This window comes from Tachysurus fulvidraco, chromosome 17 (genome assembly GCF_022655615.1).
Source record: "Tachysurus fulvidraco isolate hzauxx_2018 chromosome 17, HZAU_PFXX_2.0, whole genome shotgun sequence".
NCBI lineage: Eukaryota > Metazoa > Chordata > Actinopteri > Siluriformes > Bagridae > Tachysurus > Tachysurus fulvidraco.
In genome coordinates, this window is record NC_062534.1 from 20,150,925 (window position 1) to 20,166,737 (window position 15,813).

General features: G+C 37.8%; 2 protein-coding genes across 2 annotated transcripts; both read left to right on the top strand.

Moving 5' to 3' along the window:
• The first annotated feature begins 406 nt into the window (after positions 1–406).
• Positions 407–6,690, top strand: ppp1r3ab (protein phosphatase 1, regulatory subunit 3Ab). Its single transcript, XM_047802004.1, has 4 exons — positions 407–1,241; positions 1,609–1,655; positions 1,759–1,823; positions 2,688–6,690. Exons 1-4 carry the CDS (start codon positions 469–471, stop codon positions 5,745–5,747), a joined length of 3,945 nt encoding a protein of 1,314 aa, XP_047657960.1. The 5' UTR covers positions 407–468; the 3' UTR covers positions 5,748–6,690.
• A 986-nt stretch (positions 6,691–7,676) lies between these two features.
• Positions 7,677–15,769, top strand: bmt2 (base methyltransferase of 25S rRNA 2 homolog). Its single transcript, XM_027135542.2, has 5 exons — positions 7,677–7,923; positions 11,419–11,560; positions 11,756–11,878; positions 12,765–12,879; positions 13,013–15,769. Exons 1-5 carry the CDS (start codon positions 7,764–7,766, stop codon positions 13,643–13,645), a joined length of 1,173 nt encoding a protein of 390 aa, XP_026991343.2. The 5' UTR covers positions 7,677–7,763; the 3' UTR covers positions 13,646–15,769.
• Positions 15,770–15,813: the final 44 nt, after the last annotated feature.

A 15,813-nucleotide genomic window follows, 5' to 3' on the forward strand; every position in this document is an offset into this window, starting at 1 on the left:
AATAATTTTTTTTACTTTTCAATATGTGACATTCATTTAAGTAGAGACACCTTTGACTTTCACTGGTGTACAATTTTGGCTATCTCTCAGTAAGTAAGTAATATCATTTGCCATTATTGTTCCACCCTGATCGAGAACTTTTATACTTATTTAGACTATTAATTCCATGTTTCTTGAGAAAAGTATCTAGGTACTTTTATCACCTCTGAATTGGAAATCAAGCCTTTTAAGCGAATTTCAACCACTGGTGCTTGTATCAACAATATGTGTTGGAGCTTGTACAGCATTTCCCCTGAGCCTTAGGTGCATAGCTGAAGTCCTTTTTGAGCTCTATTAATAGTGTTGGCTTCTTGCTGCAATGTCAAAAGTAACTTGATTCCATCTGTTTAGTCCCAGCATGTTGCTTATCAGCTGTTGGCCAGACGGTTAGGGAAGTCTCATTCCGCCACAGTTGGTCCACGCAGTCTGATGGAACCTGTGGAGGGAGAGCTGCTGGGGCTCAACATAGGCAGCTCCAACTTGCTGGGCTTGCCAGAGCCTTGCTCCTGGGACAGCGACGATGAGCTGCTCAGTGTCGGGGGAATCAAACCCAAATCATCCCCTATTCCAAGGCGCCGAAGCTCAGTGTCTTGCTCTGATGATGACTCCCAACCGCCACCGTCCAGCTCACGGAGAGTGTCTTTTGCGGATGCTTTTGGCAGGAGCTTGGTCTCTGTGAAGCAGTTTGATACCTGGTCAATGCGTGATCCCACAGACCGATTGGAGGTTGATCTAAAGAATGCAAAGGAATACTTTGTGAAACTACTCTTTGCTCTTCCAGTGACATTGGAGGAGCTGCTCTATAGGGTCCAAGAGCAGAAGGTGGATCTGGAGACTCTGGAGCTTCTCCCTTGTACAACCACACTTAAAGGAACTGTTCGTGTTTTGAACTTGTGTTTTGATAAGCTGGTCTACATCCGCACTTCTTTGGACTGCTGGAGCAGCCATTTTGACCTGCTGGCAGAGTATGTGCCTGAGCTAAGCCAAGGGATTACGGACTGTTTCTCTTTCAAGCTAACGCTAGTGCCACCTTTTGGGGAGCAAGGAGCCAGAGTGGACTTTTGCATTCGATATGAAACACCTTTTGGAACTTTCTGGGCAAACAACAGTGGACAGAATTTTGTTTTGTTTTGTCATGAAAAGGCAAAAGAACAAGATGAAAATGAGAAACTTCTACCAAAAAGTTGTCTGAAACCAAGCAGGTGAAGAGGTCAAAGTCCAGTTATTAATCAAAAATGAACATTTTAATGTCGTCGTTGAAGCCGATTATTGTTTTTTTTTCAATAAATTCAAAAATGATGAATAATATAGATTGTAATTAGGATTGTATATGGATCTATTGTGAAATAAGTAAGCCTTTAGTAAGCATTTGGTTAAGTTCTTATTTAAAAAAATATAGTATTATGCAATCGTATTATGAAATATAATATAATATAATATAATATAATATAATATAATATAATATAATATAATATAATATAATATAATATAATATAATATAAATGTCCTACTATCTGCTATGTGATATTAATTATTCACTGCTTATTCAATTGAATGCTCTTTTTCCAGACAATGCTCTATGACCAGCACTACCTCAAATGAAGAGGAAATACCAGGTAATATTTTCCTACAGATGGCTGCAGAAATTTAACCCTATCTTCTATAGAAAACTAATGATGTAATATTTCCTATTAGAAATAATCCTTAATTGTGGAATAGTTGCTGTTAATGAACCTGTGGATGTTAAAGAGGAAAAAACACAGGAAGAGGACAGGAAACTGAAGGTATGTTTAAATAAATTTTCCCTTGTATATGTTTATGTGCTTGGCCTTCACATGCCCTTGTGATCCCCTATATTATCAATGAACATTTCTCATAAACTTTCAAAACACCTTAAAAAAGAAGCAATCACTGAACCCCATTTTATTCCACTGCATAGGATAAGTTCCAAAAATAAACAGTGAATGTGGCGGCTTTTACAAATGCTAGTACATCAGAAACAGGAGTGTTGTCATGCTGTCACATGGGCTGATCTTTTTCTGAGAGAATATCATGTGACTGCTAAGGTTAAGCCTGTGAAAGTATTAAATGTACCGATCGCCCAAACAAGACATATGAGAAGCACAGATACAACTAAAGACATACTCCTCTGGACTGGTGTCTTTGAGTACATCTGTTTAAAAACTAGTTAATACGGGGATTCAACTAAACTGTCTAAAGATCCAGTTACATCAAATTGCTTGCCTATAAAAAACTAGATATTGTAACAACTGAATGGTGCCAAAGGATAAATTTTAATTACTGAACATTATCATTTGCTTGTGGCTGATCTAAGTTGTTATGGTTTGTTTCGATCTTGTGCACCAGGTCAGATTAATGCAATGGACTCTGTTAATCAGAAGATTGAGGGTAAATAATATGTTACATTTACTCTTCACATCATGACCTAAAGGCTTTAATTCACAGAGTTGTCTCTTACAAAAGTTTACTTTGGTTGAATAAATACATAAATGCATGGGACAATCGGAGAACACAGAGCCTGCTACAGAAGCCGACTTGAGAAAGCTAAAGTCGTTAAACTATGTTTGTTTTTTGTTTTTTTCTTTTTTAATGTTTTTTGGTTCTGTTTCCTATACTTCCTATATTAGGAGGAGGAAAACAGCAGAAACTGTAGCAGGAGAAGCAGAAGAAAAGCTTCCCGGATGGCAAAAATAGAGCAGTACTTTTCACAAAGTGATGAAAATTGCCTCCAACAGACAGAGAAAGACACTGATGGAATGTATGCCCCTGTTCCAGCAATAGATGAGGCAGCTTTAAACCTGTCAACACCACAAACAAATGTCACCTCTTTGCTGACTGAGCCTAGAAACACTGAAAGACAGAAATCCCCAGCAGGTTCCATGGACGTAGACAGAAACCAGGTACCTGCTACACAATCTCAACAACAGGAAATAGACAATTTTCCAGTAATTGACCCTGATTTAATCAATTCCAAATCCCAGACTAGGCAACCTGCCTCGGACAGTGTAAACAGTCATAAATCCGGGGTAGTCTCACAGCTGTTGGAGAACAGCCAAGATAAAGAGACAGTTACAATCCAGAATGTTTCACCTAAGTGCCAAATGGCAGACAAATCTATTGGTAAAACTGTCGAAAAGGCATGGGAATGCTTTGAAAAATGTGCTATGACAAAAATGGGGAGTACTACAAACACGAACAGAGTACACAATACAAATCAGATGGACAACATGGTTTTAGAGGATAACCAAGGCTCTCAGTCATTTGGTCATCACTACACATTTGGAACAATAGTGGCTCCACTTTACCATCAGGTTTTTGAGAGAATGGAAAATGACAGAAGAAAGGTTAAGGTTGACGAGTCAGCTGGGAAACTAGACCATAGGAGACCGAGAGTAGTCACGTACCCAAGTGTAGAGACAAGGTCAAATCCAGAAATATCAGCAAAACCCATGAGCGAAGATAATCATCATGGGGCCGGCAAAGAAACATTTGGAGAAAGTTTACAAGCAGTTTTGCCTTTAGAGAATCAACATTCATCAGACAGACAGAATTCAGTTTTCTGGGAAGAATACACTACTGAACAGACAGAACAAATACCGGAAATGATTCTTTTACAAAGTGGACATTCGGACGATACAGAATTTTCACTAGACAACAAGCTTTCTGATGGTGGATATGCACTACACATTATACAGCAAGAGCAGACTTGTACAGATACTGCAGTTTTACCTACACAGTCTGAAGTAGATATAACAGCTGCCAAGCCCTCACCAGCTAAAACTTCTAAAAATGCACAATCTGAGGACAGATCAGTCACCCAGATATCTTTGGAAACTCAAATTAGCCATGAGATTGATGGAATGAAGGACCAGGAAGCCCAAACATCAGAGCGAACCTTGAATACTCACATCAGTGGCCTAGATGAAAGCTATACTCCCTTGCCTCACTCTACTTTGTTCAATTCTGACATTTCAACAAATGTCACACCTAAAAGTATCCAAAGTGCAGTTTTAACAACTTCGCAGGATCTGACCCAAGCGAGCATCCAAACCCAGATTCCAGCCACTACATTTTTTACTAAAAGCCTAGAGGTGACTGCTACAGCTCCTCATCTCCAAACTATACATGACAAAAATCTGATCATAGAAACAACTCAAATGTGTCAAAACGGTGAAAGTTCTCAGCATGTTGGATCTAAGATGGAATCAAATCCAAGTGATAGAAATGATTGTGCTGATAGATGTGAAAACATGACAAATGACACTGAAACAGAAATATTACAAATGAATCTAGAAGAGACAGATGTAGATGTCTGCCAAATCAATAAAAATAAAGAACACCAAATTGCAATTTTAAATTTTCCTGATGCGGGTATTGAATTTGATGAGCTTTTGGGTAAAGACATGGCAATGTCTTACATTCGTAGCAGTCCTGACAATCCTGAGAATGCTTCACAAGAAGGAGTTGAAAAAGAAAACACCTGGGTGAAGAATCCTGTTAAAAATGAAGAAGAAGAATTAACATACATGACAGAAAAACAATCAGAGGAAGTAAAGGAAATAAGGGAAGAAGAAAAAGAAGAAGAAGAAGAAAAAGAAGAAGAAAAACAAAAACAAGACAAACAAGAAGATCAAGTAGTAAAGGTAGAACAGGAAAATGATACGAAGGATTATGAGAAATTTAAAGGTGGCTCAAACAACTCAAAGAATGATGAAGAAGAGGTAAAGAAGTATGACAAAGAAAAAGATGCAGAGCCAAGAAGAAATGAAGTGAAATGGGAGGATAAAAAACATGCTGAGGCACAGATTGAGACGCAGAAGACAGTCAACAGAGTCATGTCTGTGGCTATACTACAAAGCATCACTGCTATAGACTCTTTCATTAAGGAGATTCACCTTGATGTGGGAAACAAGCAGCAAAACACAGGTTTGGAACAGACTTCTGAGGAACCATTAAGTGAAAGGCACACAGTTGGGGGAGAAGAAGAGATTTTCTGTGAAACTAATTCAATAAGGCAAACTCTGAAAGTAAACCTGGATGTAGCATTCAGTGCCAGAGCTGAAGAGATAGAAAATGATTCAAAATTTGTTGAGAGAGAGGAAGACGCGTGCCGCCAAATAGACAAAGATCATGTGGCAGAAGATCCTGTTGTTGAGGTTGACACATTGCTGGAGAAGCGGGACAGGGACTGCTTAAATGAGAGTGAGAACATAGACGACAGCACCTCCACAGAATCTCTAACAGATGATGAAATGGAGCTCTATCTCCACAGACTGAAAAACACACAGCAGACAGGACTCAAAGATACCATACCCATGGGTAAGAGGCACTCCATAAGCAGAACATGGACAATACCATCACCCATGCCTCCAATTGCAGAATACATGGATGAGGACCAGCCAAATGCTTTGCTGGATGACCTGATACCTGAGAATAACACAGAACAAGAGCGAGACGCTCTACTTCAATTGGACAAAGAGAAGAAAGTCATTGAATCAAATTCGTTATGGTGGAGAGAGTTCTTCTCCTTTGACAATATGACAAAAATGATTGTGTACACCCTTTTGTTTGTTGTTTTTTTAATAACCGCTTATTTTTGTGACTTCATTGCATGTTTGGGGCTCTACTTGATTGCCCTGTATTGGCTTTACTTTCAAGTACAGAGAGAACCTTTAAAAGGCACTTGATCCAACAACACTAAAATGACTATTATTGGTTTGTAAATGATATTTTTCCAATTGTGGTCCATTACTTCTTTTTCAGCTCTATTGTGTGTTAGCTATGTTGAATCAAAGGTCTCTTTCGATATGACATGGGAAATTACAGCAGATTTGTATATGTAGCCAGTTTGTTAAATGTGAACAATGTTTTTTAATGTGTTATGTTTCCTGCCATGGTCTTGCCTACATGACTGCCTGGTGTGAGCAAATGAACAACTATTCCAATTTGTCTTGCCTAAGACAAAAATAATCCAGCCTCCTCCCATAGCAGATAAACTAACTGACCTTTACAATACAGTGGCACTAAAGCCTTCTTCCATAAATAAATGTTTTGCCATGTCAGTTAGATGACACGTTTTTTTTTTGTTAAACAACAGAATTTTATTTACTTAATTAACCTCAGATTATGTTAAGTGTCCACAATACAAGTCGCTGTGAATGACCTGTCAGCTTAGAAAAAAAAAAGTATTACAAGTGCATTAATATAAACATATAAAGTGCCTAAATTCAGCAGTCCTGTTAGAGCTGCTTGTACAGTATAAGAAATTAATAAACACCTTGTGACAGTCCAATCAGATTCTCAAATTCAGCAGTGATTTGATATAATAAAACAAACCATGATGTCATCTATATTAACATCCATTAACAATGATCCAAACAACTGTTACATTTAAGTCTTCGAACATGGACCGCATGGCGTGCATCATTGTTAACATGTGCTTTGTGCATGTTGAATAGATGTACATACTGTATATGTGTGTTTGTTTTCTGTGCTGACATTTATGTGTTATGATTCTTAGAGCTGTTATCAGAGCGGTTTAAATAAGTATAGCAATTCCATATGTATGTGCATCATACGTCTATAACTGATTAATAAATTCAAGCAACTAAGACAAAGTTTAAAGGTTTGTTTATCTGATATGAGGCAGGGATATATTCAATTCAATTCAAGTTTATTTGTATAGCGCTTTTTATAATTGACATTGTCTCAAAGCAGCTTTATAGATCATAAACATAGAACAAAAGGTTAATATAAAGAATAATAAAAAGATTAATAGAATACAAAATTCAAGATTAATATTAGATAGATTTAGTTCACAATGTGTATGTATTTATCCCCAATGAGCAAGTCTGAGGTGACTCAGGCAGCAGTGGCAAGGAAAAACTCCCTTAGATGGTAAAGGAAGAAACCTTGAGAGGAACCAGACTCAAAGGGGAACCCATCCTCATATGGGTGACACTGGAGGGTGTGATTATAAATATACAGTCTAACAAATGTTGTATTGTTGAAAAAGACCACAAGGAGTTGATATCTCCTCTTTAGTATTGCAGAGTCTAACTGGAGCTGGTAGATCTCTAGATGCCTCAGGATTCTCAGAGTCGGCCTCATCTCAGTGAAGGTCCAAAATCTTCATCGCACGTAAGACAATCAGAGCTGGTACAATTTCTGGATGCCTCGGGATGGGTAGAAAGAGAGAAGCAGTGGAGAGGGATTAACGTATATGTTTTTGAAAACATTTTCCTGTGTCTCTGTGTATAGCACTCATATCCTGCTGAAGATGATCTGTCAATATCCTAGTTAACAATAAGCTCTCCAGTAATCTTCCTGTGCTGACCTTTTTTATTTAACATCTGGAGATGGACATTTTGTACTCAATAGACATTTTAACTCAATAACATGTTAAAGTTTAAGATTTCACATCCACATAAATGATTTTTTTTTTTTTTTAAAACATAAAAAAAAAACTAAAGGCTGCTGCAGGAACTTAAAATTCAATTTGGTTGATATGAAAGTGGATTATGGCCGTGATTTAGATTATAGAGCAGAGCAGATTTCAACATCAAGTGAAATCTAGACTAGAGTGTTCAAGCAAAGCGCGCCCCCGCCCAGACGTGCACGCGCGTGAAGGTGGTTCGGTGTCAGGTCGCGCGCTGCGTGCGTCACGGATCTCATCCCGGTGCCGCGGCGACAGCGTCAGTGCCATGGAGCTCCAATCCAGTGCCCGTACCGAGCCCGAGCCCGAGCCCGGCGTGTTCCACCCCGTCGGGACGAAAGACGTGCTGTGTGAGCGGGACGAACAGGAGAAGCTGTCCGGTGTTGTGAAACGCGTACACCGAACGCTACGGAGGAAATATATAGAAGGTAACACTGTTAGCCAGTGAAGCTAAGCTAGCCAAGTTAGCAGGTATCTGACTCGCTTCACGGAGACTAAATTATTCCTTATTAAATATTCAATTGAAAACGCTGAAAGGTAACGCAGTTCCCACTATACCGTGTTTAGTGTTCGTGTTGCCATTGACTTTAAAAAAAAAAACAGATTTAAAGACATTAAAATGTGTTAGATTTTTAGCTCGCTAGCTTCTGACGCTAACATTGCCTTCGTTTACTCGTCTAGACTAACAACGCTAGGTAAAGCAGAACTGGTTCCTGTTTTTACCCGTTACGTTACATTTCTGTGTCGTGTTAAGTTCAGACGTTTGACATTTAAAGTGTTTTACTGTGTAAAATAACAGGTGAATTTTTTTCTATCTAACGGACAGAATAACATCTGTATATTATGTTCATAGTACATACACATCTGTATATTATGTTCATAGTACATACACATCTGTATATTATGTTCATAGTACATACACATCTGTATATTATGTTCATAATACATACACATCTGTATATTATGTTCATAGTACATACACATCTGTATATTATGTTCGTAATACATACACATCTGTATATTATGTTCGTAGTACATACACATCTGTATATTATGTTCGTAGCACATACACATCTATATATTATGTTCGTAGTACATACACATCTGTATATTATGTTCATAGTACATACACATCTATATATTATGTTCGTAGTACATGCACATCTGTATATTATGTTCATAGTACATACACATCTGTATATTATGTCCATAGTACGTACACATCTGTATATTATGTTCATAGTCCATACACATCTGTAAATTACTGTTTATAGTAATAGCCATCTGTATATTATGTTCATAGTACATACACGTCTGTAAATTACTCCTATATTATCATTTTATTGAATTTATTTAACTCATGTAAACACTGTATACCCTGCACTTGCTGCTATTGCACTCTGGTTAGACCTAAGGTGCATTACGATGCCTTGTACATGTGTAAGGACAATAAATCAAATCTAATTTAAAACTGACAGACTGAGCACGTAGCTACTGAAGTGTCAAAATTCAGCTCAAATTCACTCCTCTGATCTGTTTATGGACTAAATAGGATCCTGGTTTACATAAATAACACTGTTAAACAACACAGGAGATGTTGAACAATGACTAAATGAACTCAAGCTGGACTATCACAGTGAGAATTCAGTTCTGCATCATATAAAATGGCGCTTCTGATACTACTAATACTAAAAATTACATTTATAATGTTCCAGGACTTAAAAATGAAAGTTCAGCTTCAAATATACACAATCGTACGCAGCACGAAATTTAGTGAAAAGCTTCCTATGACTGCACTAAAAGGCACAGGTTAATACAATAATAGAAGGTTTTATATATGAATGCTGTGATCCCTGTGTGTAGTGTTGCTTTCTTACAGCTATGGGATCTATGTGGATCTATTTCTCTGCATGTTCTTCCCACCGCTGGAAAGCATGCTAGGTTGCTCTGTGATGGACCGGCATCCCATCCGGTCGGTGTTCCTGAATCATTCCCAGTGATTCCAGAATAGATTCCAGCGTTAGACGCCACTTTAAACCAGATAAACGCTTACTAAAAGTGAATGAATGAAAATAAACAATAAAATTGTATACAGGTGTCTCGGAGTGTCAGCCAGTAACCTGATACTGATCTGATCCTGACATCCCCACAGTGACCAGTCACATTATGTAGTAATGAAACCTCATGTTCGCTATAGCAGCAGGCACTAACACAGTTTTTGTCCCATGGTTACATTCGGTCAGCTCATTGTCTTTGCTGTATATTTGTAATAAAAAGCACTGAATTGCCTGTATGTTATTTTTTTAATTCACTTTATTTGTGTAGCACTTTTAACAATGGACATTGTCTCAAAGCAGCTTTACAGAAACGTAAAAAACACGCATAATAAAAAATAGTTTTACATTAAATAAATATTTTAATTCATAAATGTATATATATATATATATATATATATATATATATATATATATATATATATATATATATATTATATTTATATTTATATTATTAAATTGATATACTACACCAGCATGTATAAAGTGCAGATTAATGCCAGAGGGCAGAGTTGTGTATGCTGGACAATGATAATGAGGGTAAAACATGTAATAATAAATTGAAGCAAGGGCATCACACTTTACAGATGATTGGCGGTATAAAACAAAGCATATATAGCAGGTAGGGAATGGTAAAATAGATTTTTCAGCTTAGATACTTAGAAACCATATATACTTGTATACTAAGAAGTTAATGCTGGAAGAATCTTAATAAAGATGTAATGAACCAAACTTAACCAGTTGCTTGGACAAAAAAAACAAACGCAAAAGCGGCTAAAAATAATTGTTCACTTCCTGACTTATTTTGGTTTTCTACCCTGCATTTCAGCAGCTCATAGCTTTTTGGAACTGAACCAAATCATTGCCTGAGAGCTGAGCTCTTTAACTCTGCACACAGTAGTCTATTCAGACCCACGGTGGGTAATCAGGAAAGCATGAGGTAGTCTGCTGAGAATTTTGAAGTGATATTTAAACTGAAGAAGAAGTGCATTTTGTCCCCGTGCTCTTGGTTTGTTTGTTTTTGTTTTTTTTTAATTGAATTTTCAAGTCTGATGAGGCCTGTGTTTTCTACTCGGTCATGAGACGCTCACTGTTTTTTCAGGTCATTTCTTGCTCAGACTGTGGTGAACAGTTTGTGCAGCCAAGATGTGTTTTTGTTGTGTAGATTATTTGTAATTTAGAAAGCATTGAAATCCTTTAGAGTCATTGCGACGGTTCACGTAGAGCGTGTACTTTCAGCTGTTCTCAAGTTTAAGAACGATCACTCTGCAGTTTCAAGAGTAGGTAAAACTTTGCTATCATTTCTTGTGGCTTGTTTTGTCTAGTTACATGCCTTACTGCAATAGCATTGTGATTACATTAGCAAAACCTTTAATGTAATGTAAGCACACATCATTCTCATTGTAACCAGAGAATTTAGACGATTCTGCCTGCTGCCTAATACAAATCCACTTCTTGGTAGTTTGGTCATTTTTAATCTTAATTTTTTTAACATTCAGGGAAAAAGTTGCTGTATTACTGTTTGAAATATTAATAGTATGATAAACTATTTACTATATCTCAGTTTCATGTTCTCACAGTTTTAACTGGTCATAAACACACACTAGCTGTTGGTAATGTTGCACAATTATGTCTTAATGTCGTAAATTCTCAGGCAGTCTAGATGAAGCAGGTTTGGGAATTTTTAGGGTTTTGGATCAGATTAAAAAAAAAAAAAAACGAGAGAGAGAAGGAAATGCATTTTAGGTAGTAAATGGTGAGATAATTATCTCTCATACCATAACATCCCTTCCCATGATATCTAAGCAAATTATTCGCTAATTTTGATTTATCGAGTGACTTCACACACTCCTGTTTTCTTGGCTGCAGTGGGCGACTTTGATAAGATCTGGCGTGAGCACTGCGAAGACGAACAGACACTTAACGAATATGCCTTTGCCATGAAGAGTCTTGCCGACAACCACTGGGCCAAGAAATGTGACGGAGAGGGACGCATCGAGTGGTGCTGCAGGTATGAGATGCAAATGTCCACTCACTGATTTAATTTTCTCTGGTAAGATGTATGCACTCATATTTAACCCACAACACGTTTTCATGCACTGCACCATAAGAGTAAATGCTGAGTGACAGTGATAAAGCTCACTGCTGTAAAGATTAACACTACGATATAGCATTCACCACATGACCATTGTGTTTCCTCTCTTAGTGTTTGTCAGGAGTACTTTATGGAGGGTGGAATGAAGAAGATGTTGGAGAAGGATGCAAAGGCTATAAAACATGCTGCAGCTGCAAGTGCGCCTCCTTTAAATCCGGACTGCTCTCAGCCCAGGTCTAGAACACCTCTCATTAACCATATGAGGAATTTGTGCCTGAAAAACTATTAATACTATAAAGCATGGACTGTCTAAATCTTAGCTGAAATCTTTATTCACTTCTGTTTCTAACAGGAAAACTATATATATATATATATATGTGTGTGTGTGTCTGTGTGTGTGTTTGTTTAGAACAAATTCAGTGGTTATTGGGGGGAAATTAATAAGGTCAGCATAAAACCTGTTCCCTTTGTTCCCTTTCCCATACTTATGGATATGTACAATTTGGGTATGTTTAGAGAAGTATATGAAGTTTTTTTAAAACCCACAAAGCAACAAATCTGTTGACATCATTATTTAAAGCATTTCTTTTCATGGGAACTAGCATTTCTAGTTTTTTTTGTTGTTGTTGCTTATATTATGTAACTTTTTTTTTTAAACTAAACTCAAAGTATTTTTATTTTAACTTTCAAGTATTTTTATTTTAACTTAAGTCTGGTGCAGAAGGAATTTCTATGCATGTCTATATTTGTATAAAAAAGTTTTCTACCTAATCGCAAAACTGAAAATGAGCAAAAAACCTCATCTATGCTGTAGTTACTGTATCCTCTGTTGCCTGTTCAGCACTGAGCTAAAGGTGGTAACTACAATGAAAGTAAGAGAAAGTAAAATAGTAAAATAGTTTTGTGTTGTCTTGAGGGTTTGTTCATTTTACATTTACAGCATTTGGCAGATGCCATTATCCAGAGCGACGTACAAAAGTACTTAAGCCTCTATTTTCAAGACAGGTACAAATAAGTCAGTCTCAGTGCTGACATCTGCTCTCATCCACCACTGCAGCATTGATGTAAAAGTTGTTATAATCAGTTTTCTCTTCTGTTTGTCTGCTTTATTTTTTTTTAGTTTAAGCTTCCGATATGACAAGCTGCGTCTCCTTGACGTGGGCAGCTGTTTCAATCCCTTCTTGAAGTTTGACGAGTTCCTCACAGTAGGAATTGACATAGTGCCTGCAGTTGAGGTACGCATACTCGATATTTTTAACTTCTAACCTAAATCTGAGAACAATAGTTTCCCGTTTTAGATGACTTATCTATATTTCTAAATACATTGCACAGTCATCCATTGTGTTACTGCTTTCTTTGTGGCTCCAGAGTGTGTACAAGTGTGACTTCCTGAACCTGCAGCTCCAGCAGCCCTTGCAGCTAGCAAGTGATGCACTCAATGCATTCTTGCACCAACTGCATGACCCTATCGAGACTCTGCCAGGGCAGCTCTTTCATGTGGTGGTATTCTCCTTATTGCTCTCCTACTTCCCGTCACCGTACCAGCGCTGGCTGTGCTGCAAGAAAGCCCACGAGCTACTGACACTGCACGGTCTTCTCCTGATCATCACACCGGACTCGTCACATCAGAGTCACCACGCACTCATGATGCGCAGCTGGCGTGTGGCCATCGAGTCCTTAGGGTTCAAGCGCTACAAATACGTCAAATTCTCCCACATGCATATGCTCGCCTTCCGCAAGATCTCAGTCACCACCAGCAGTGACCTAGTGAGTCACAACTACCCCGAGATGCTGTACATCCCACAGGATTTCGGCATGCTCGATGAAGATGACGCATTCAGGGACTCATGCCAGCCAGTGCGCTCCGACTTTGAGGATGAGCAGCTGGCGCAGAGTTTCACAGAGCTCCCCGATGCGTCTTATGACTCCGACTCAGGCGAGAGTCAAAGCGGCTTGGCACCATTCCATGAATTGGAGGACCCCATACTACTGTACAGCTGAAGCCCGGTCTGTTTGCCCAGCATTGCTTCCACACAGCCATGTCGGCAGAATAACACCTTACTCTATCATACCCTTAATGTTCATTACAAGAAAGCTCCCAGCTGTTTTACTCCTTCTTTTTATGTGACACAATGCAGTTTGCACAGTTTGTACAGATGAGCATATCATGTGCCATGGAAAGCTGGCAATTCCATCTCTCCCATGTTGTTATGTGACACCCTGATAGTCAGGCTATTGATGTAGTTGAGTAACTAACGCTCCTCATTTGTGCTCATAAACAAAGCCTTTATTGTTCCAGGTGCTAACGTGACACGGGAGAGATGCTGCATATGTTAGTGTTAAGAGAGAAAGGAAGTTTACTCTTGGGAGGGTGCTGTTGGGCAAAAGACACGTCGTATTACACGTTTAAACATACCCACACAGCGGTGAGACACTGGTTAAAGGTTTTTTTTTTAATGGGTCGATTTGGTGAGTAAGGCAGCTGAGCAGGTTTAGGATTCGTGTGCTGTTATTCACTGCTTCTGTATCAAATGATACGATTTTGGAAAGAATTTTTCAAGAAGACTTTTTTAAGCAACAAATAACTTTTTTGTATTGTGGACTTGCACCGCTCCCTTGGCAAAGAACACAACGGTTGGACTAGATATTGTGTAGAATTTATCAAGCATCGTTTAATCTCTTCATGATCGGTTAGCTGCTGGAGAAGGTACTACATGTAGATTTGTACACGAGCATCTTTGAAGTGATACTTGTAGCATTTTATGTGTTTAACAACTCTGTATTGCGCTGACTTACGAGACTGTGTTTAATGTACATGGTACGGTTTATACAAAGTAGTTGTAGTCGTAAGAACAATCTGAGAAGACTAGATGAAAGGTAGGTTTGGGTTTTTACAGCGTGATTTTGTGGAGGTTGCTACTAACTACAAAAGTACTAAGTTACGAAAGTGCAAAGAGCATATTTTAGCTGTGAACTCGGTACTTTAAAGTAACAAACATAACTAATCGATATCTGCCTTTCAGAGCATATGTCGTTAAAAAGAAAAAAGGGGTTGACATAGCTTTACTGAATATTTAAAATTTCAAGGCAAACTCTGACTTTCAAACATCTTAAGCTGTTTACGGTTTTACTGACAATAACACAATTACATCTTTAGCTCTCACAGACATCTACTGAACTTCACTTGCTAAAAACAAATTGAAAAGATTTTAAGAATACGTCAAAGCTTTGAATGTGTTTTTGGATGATTAACCTCAGTGAGGTTTTTCTCATATTGTATGTTTTTTTTGTTTTTTTTTTCTACCAAGTGCTTTATATCCTTATATCTTTGTAGTTCACTGTGAATGAGCAGTTTCCACTGCTGTGGCTGTTGCACTTGTTTAAGAACACTCTCTTTGGAGACCTTTTAATAAGAGCACCTTATTTTTCACAAGAATGACAATACATCATTTCACATGAGGACGTTAAAGTGCACAAAGATGAACCCTCTTATTAATGTATCCAAAGCGAGTGAGTCTTAACGCTTTGAGTGGTTGTACAGTATATACAATTGCAGTCTGACACGTTTTTGAAAACACAAGTCACTTTGGAGGATGCTAGAAAAGCTTTTTTTGTGTCTCAGTACTGATGGAGCACACTGGAACACTGGTTTTGTCTTTTAATGCAGAATCAGTTAGAAAAACCTGTGCCTTTTATCCTTATCTGTATTTTTACAACTTCATTGTGGCATGAAGGTGGACAGATCTGGAATGGGACAGAAGCCAAACTCTGAACCTTTTTAAAGAAATGACTGGCTCTTAAGCAGATATGGTGATAATTATCACCTCTTAATACTGTCACTTTAATTGCATTAGCAATAGTATTACAGGCTTTCTGTCAAGCGTGTACTTGCTTCATTATAATATTGGACATTTTACCACAAAAATATTTTTTGTGCGATTATGTGTGAGGTGGTACATTGTCTTTCCTTGTTCCTATGTGCATGGATAGTTTTTCTTTAGTGTTGGAGTTCAGGACTTTCAATGTGGTTTTTTTTTTTTTTTTTTTTTTAGCCTGCTGCTTTATAATTGTTAAAAGTGTTGCCTACACATAAAAAAATGTTAATAAAGAAATGCCTAAATCTGATTTGGTCTGTTTGTTTTTTATTCATTCAGGGTTGGAATTTTGCT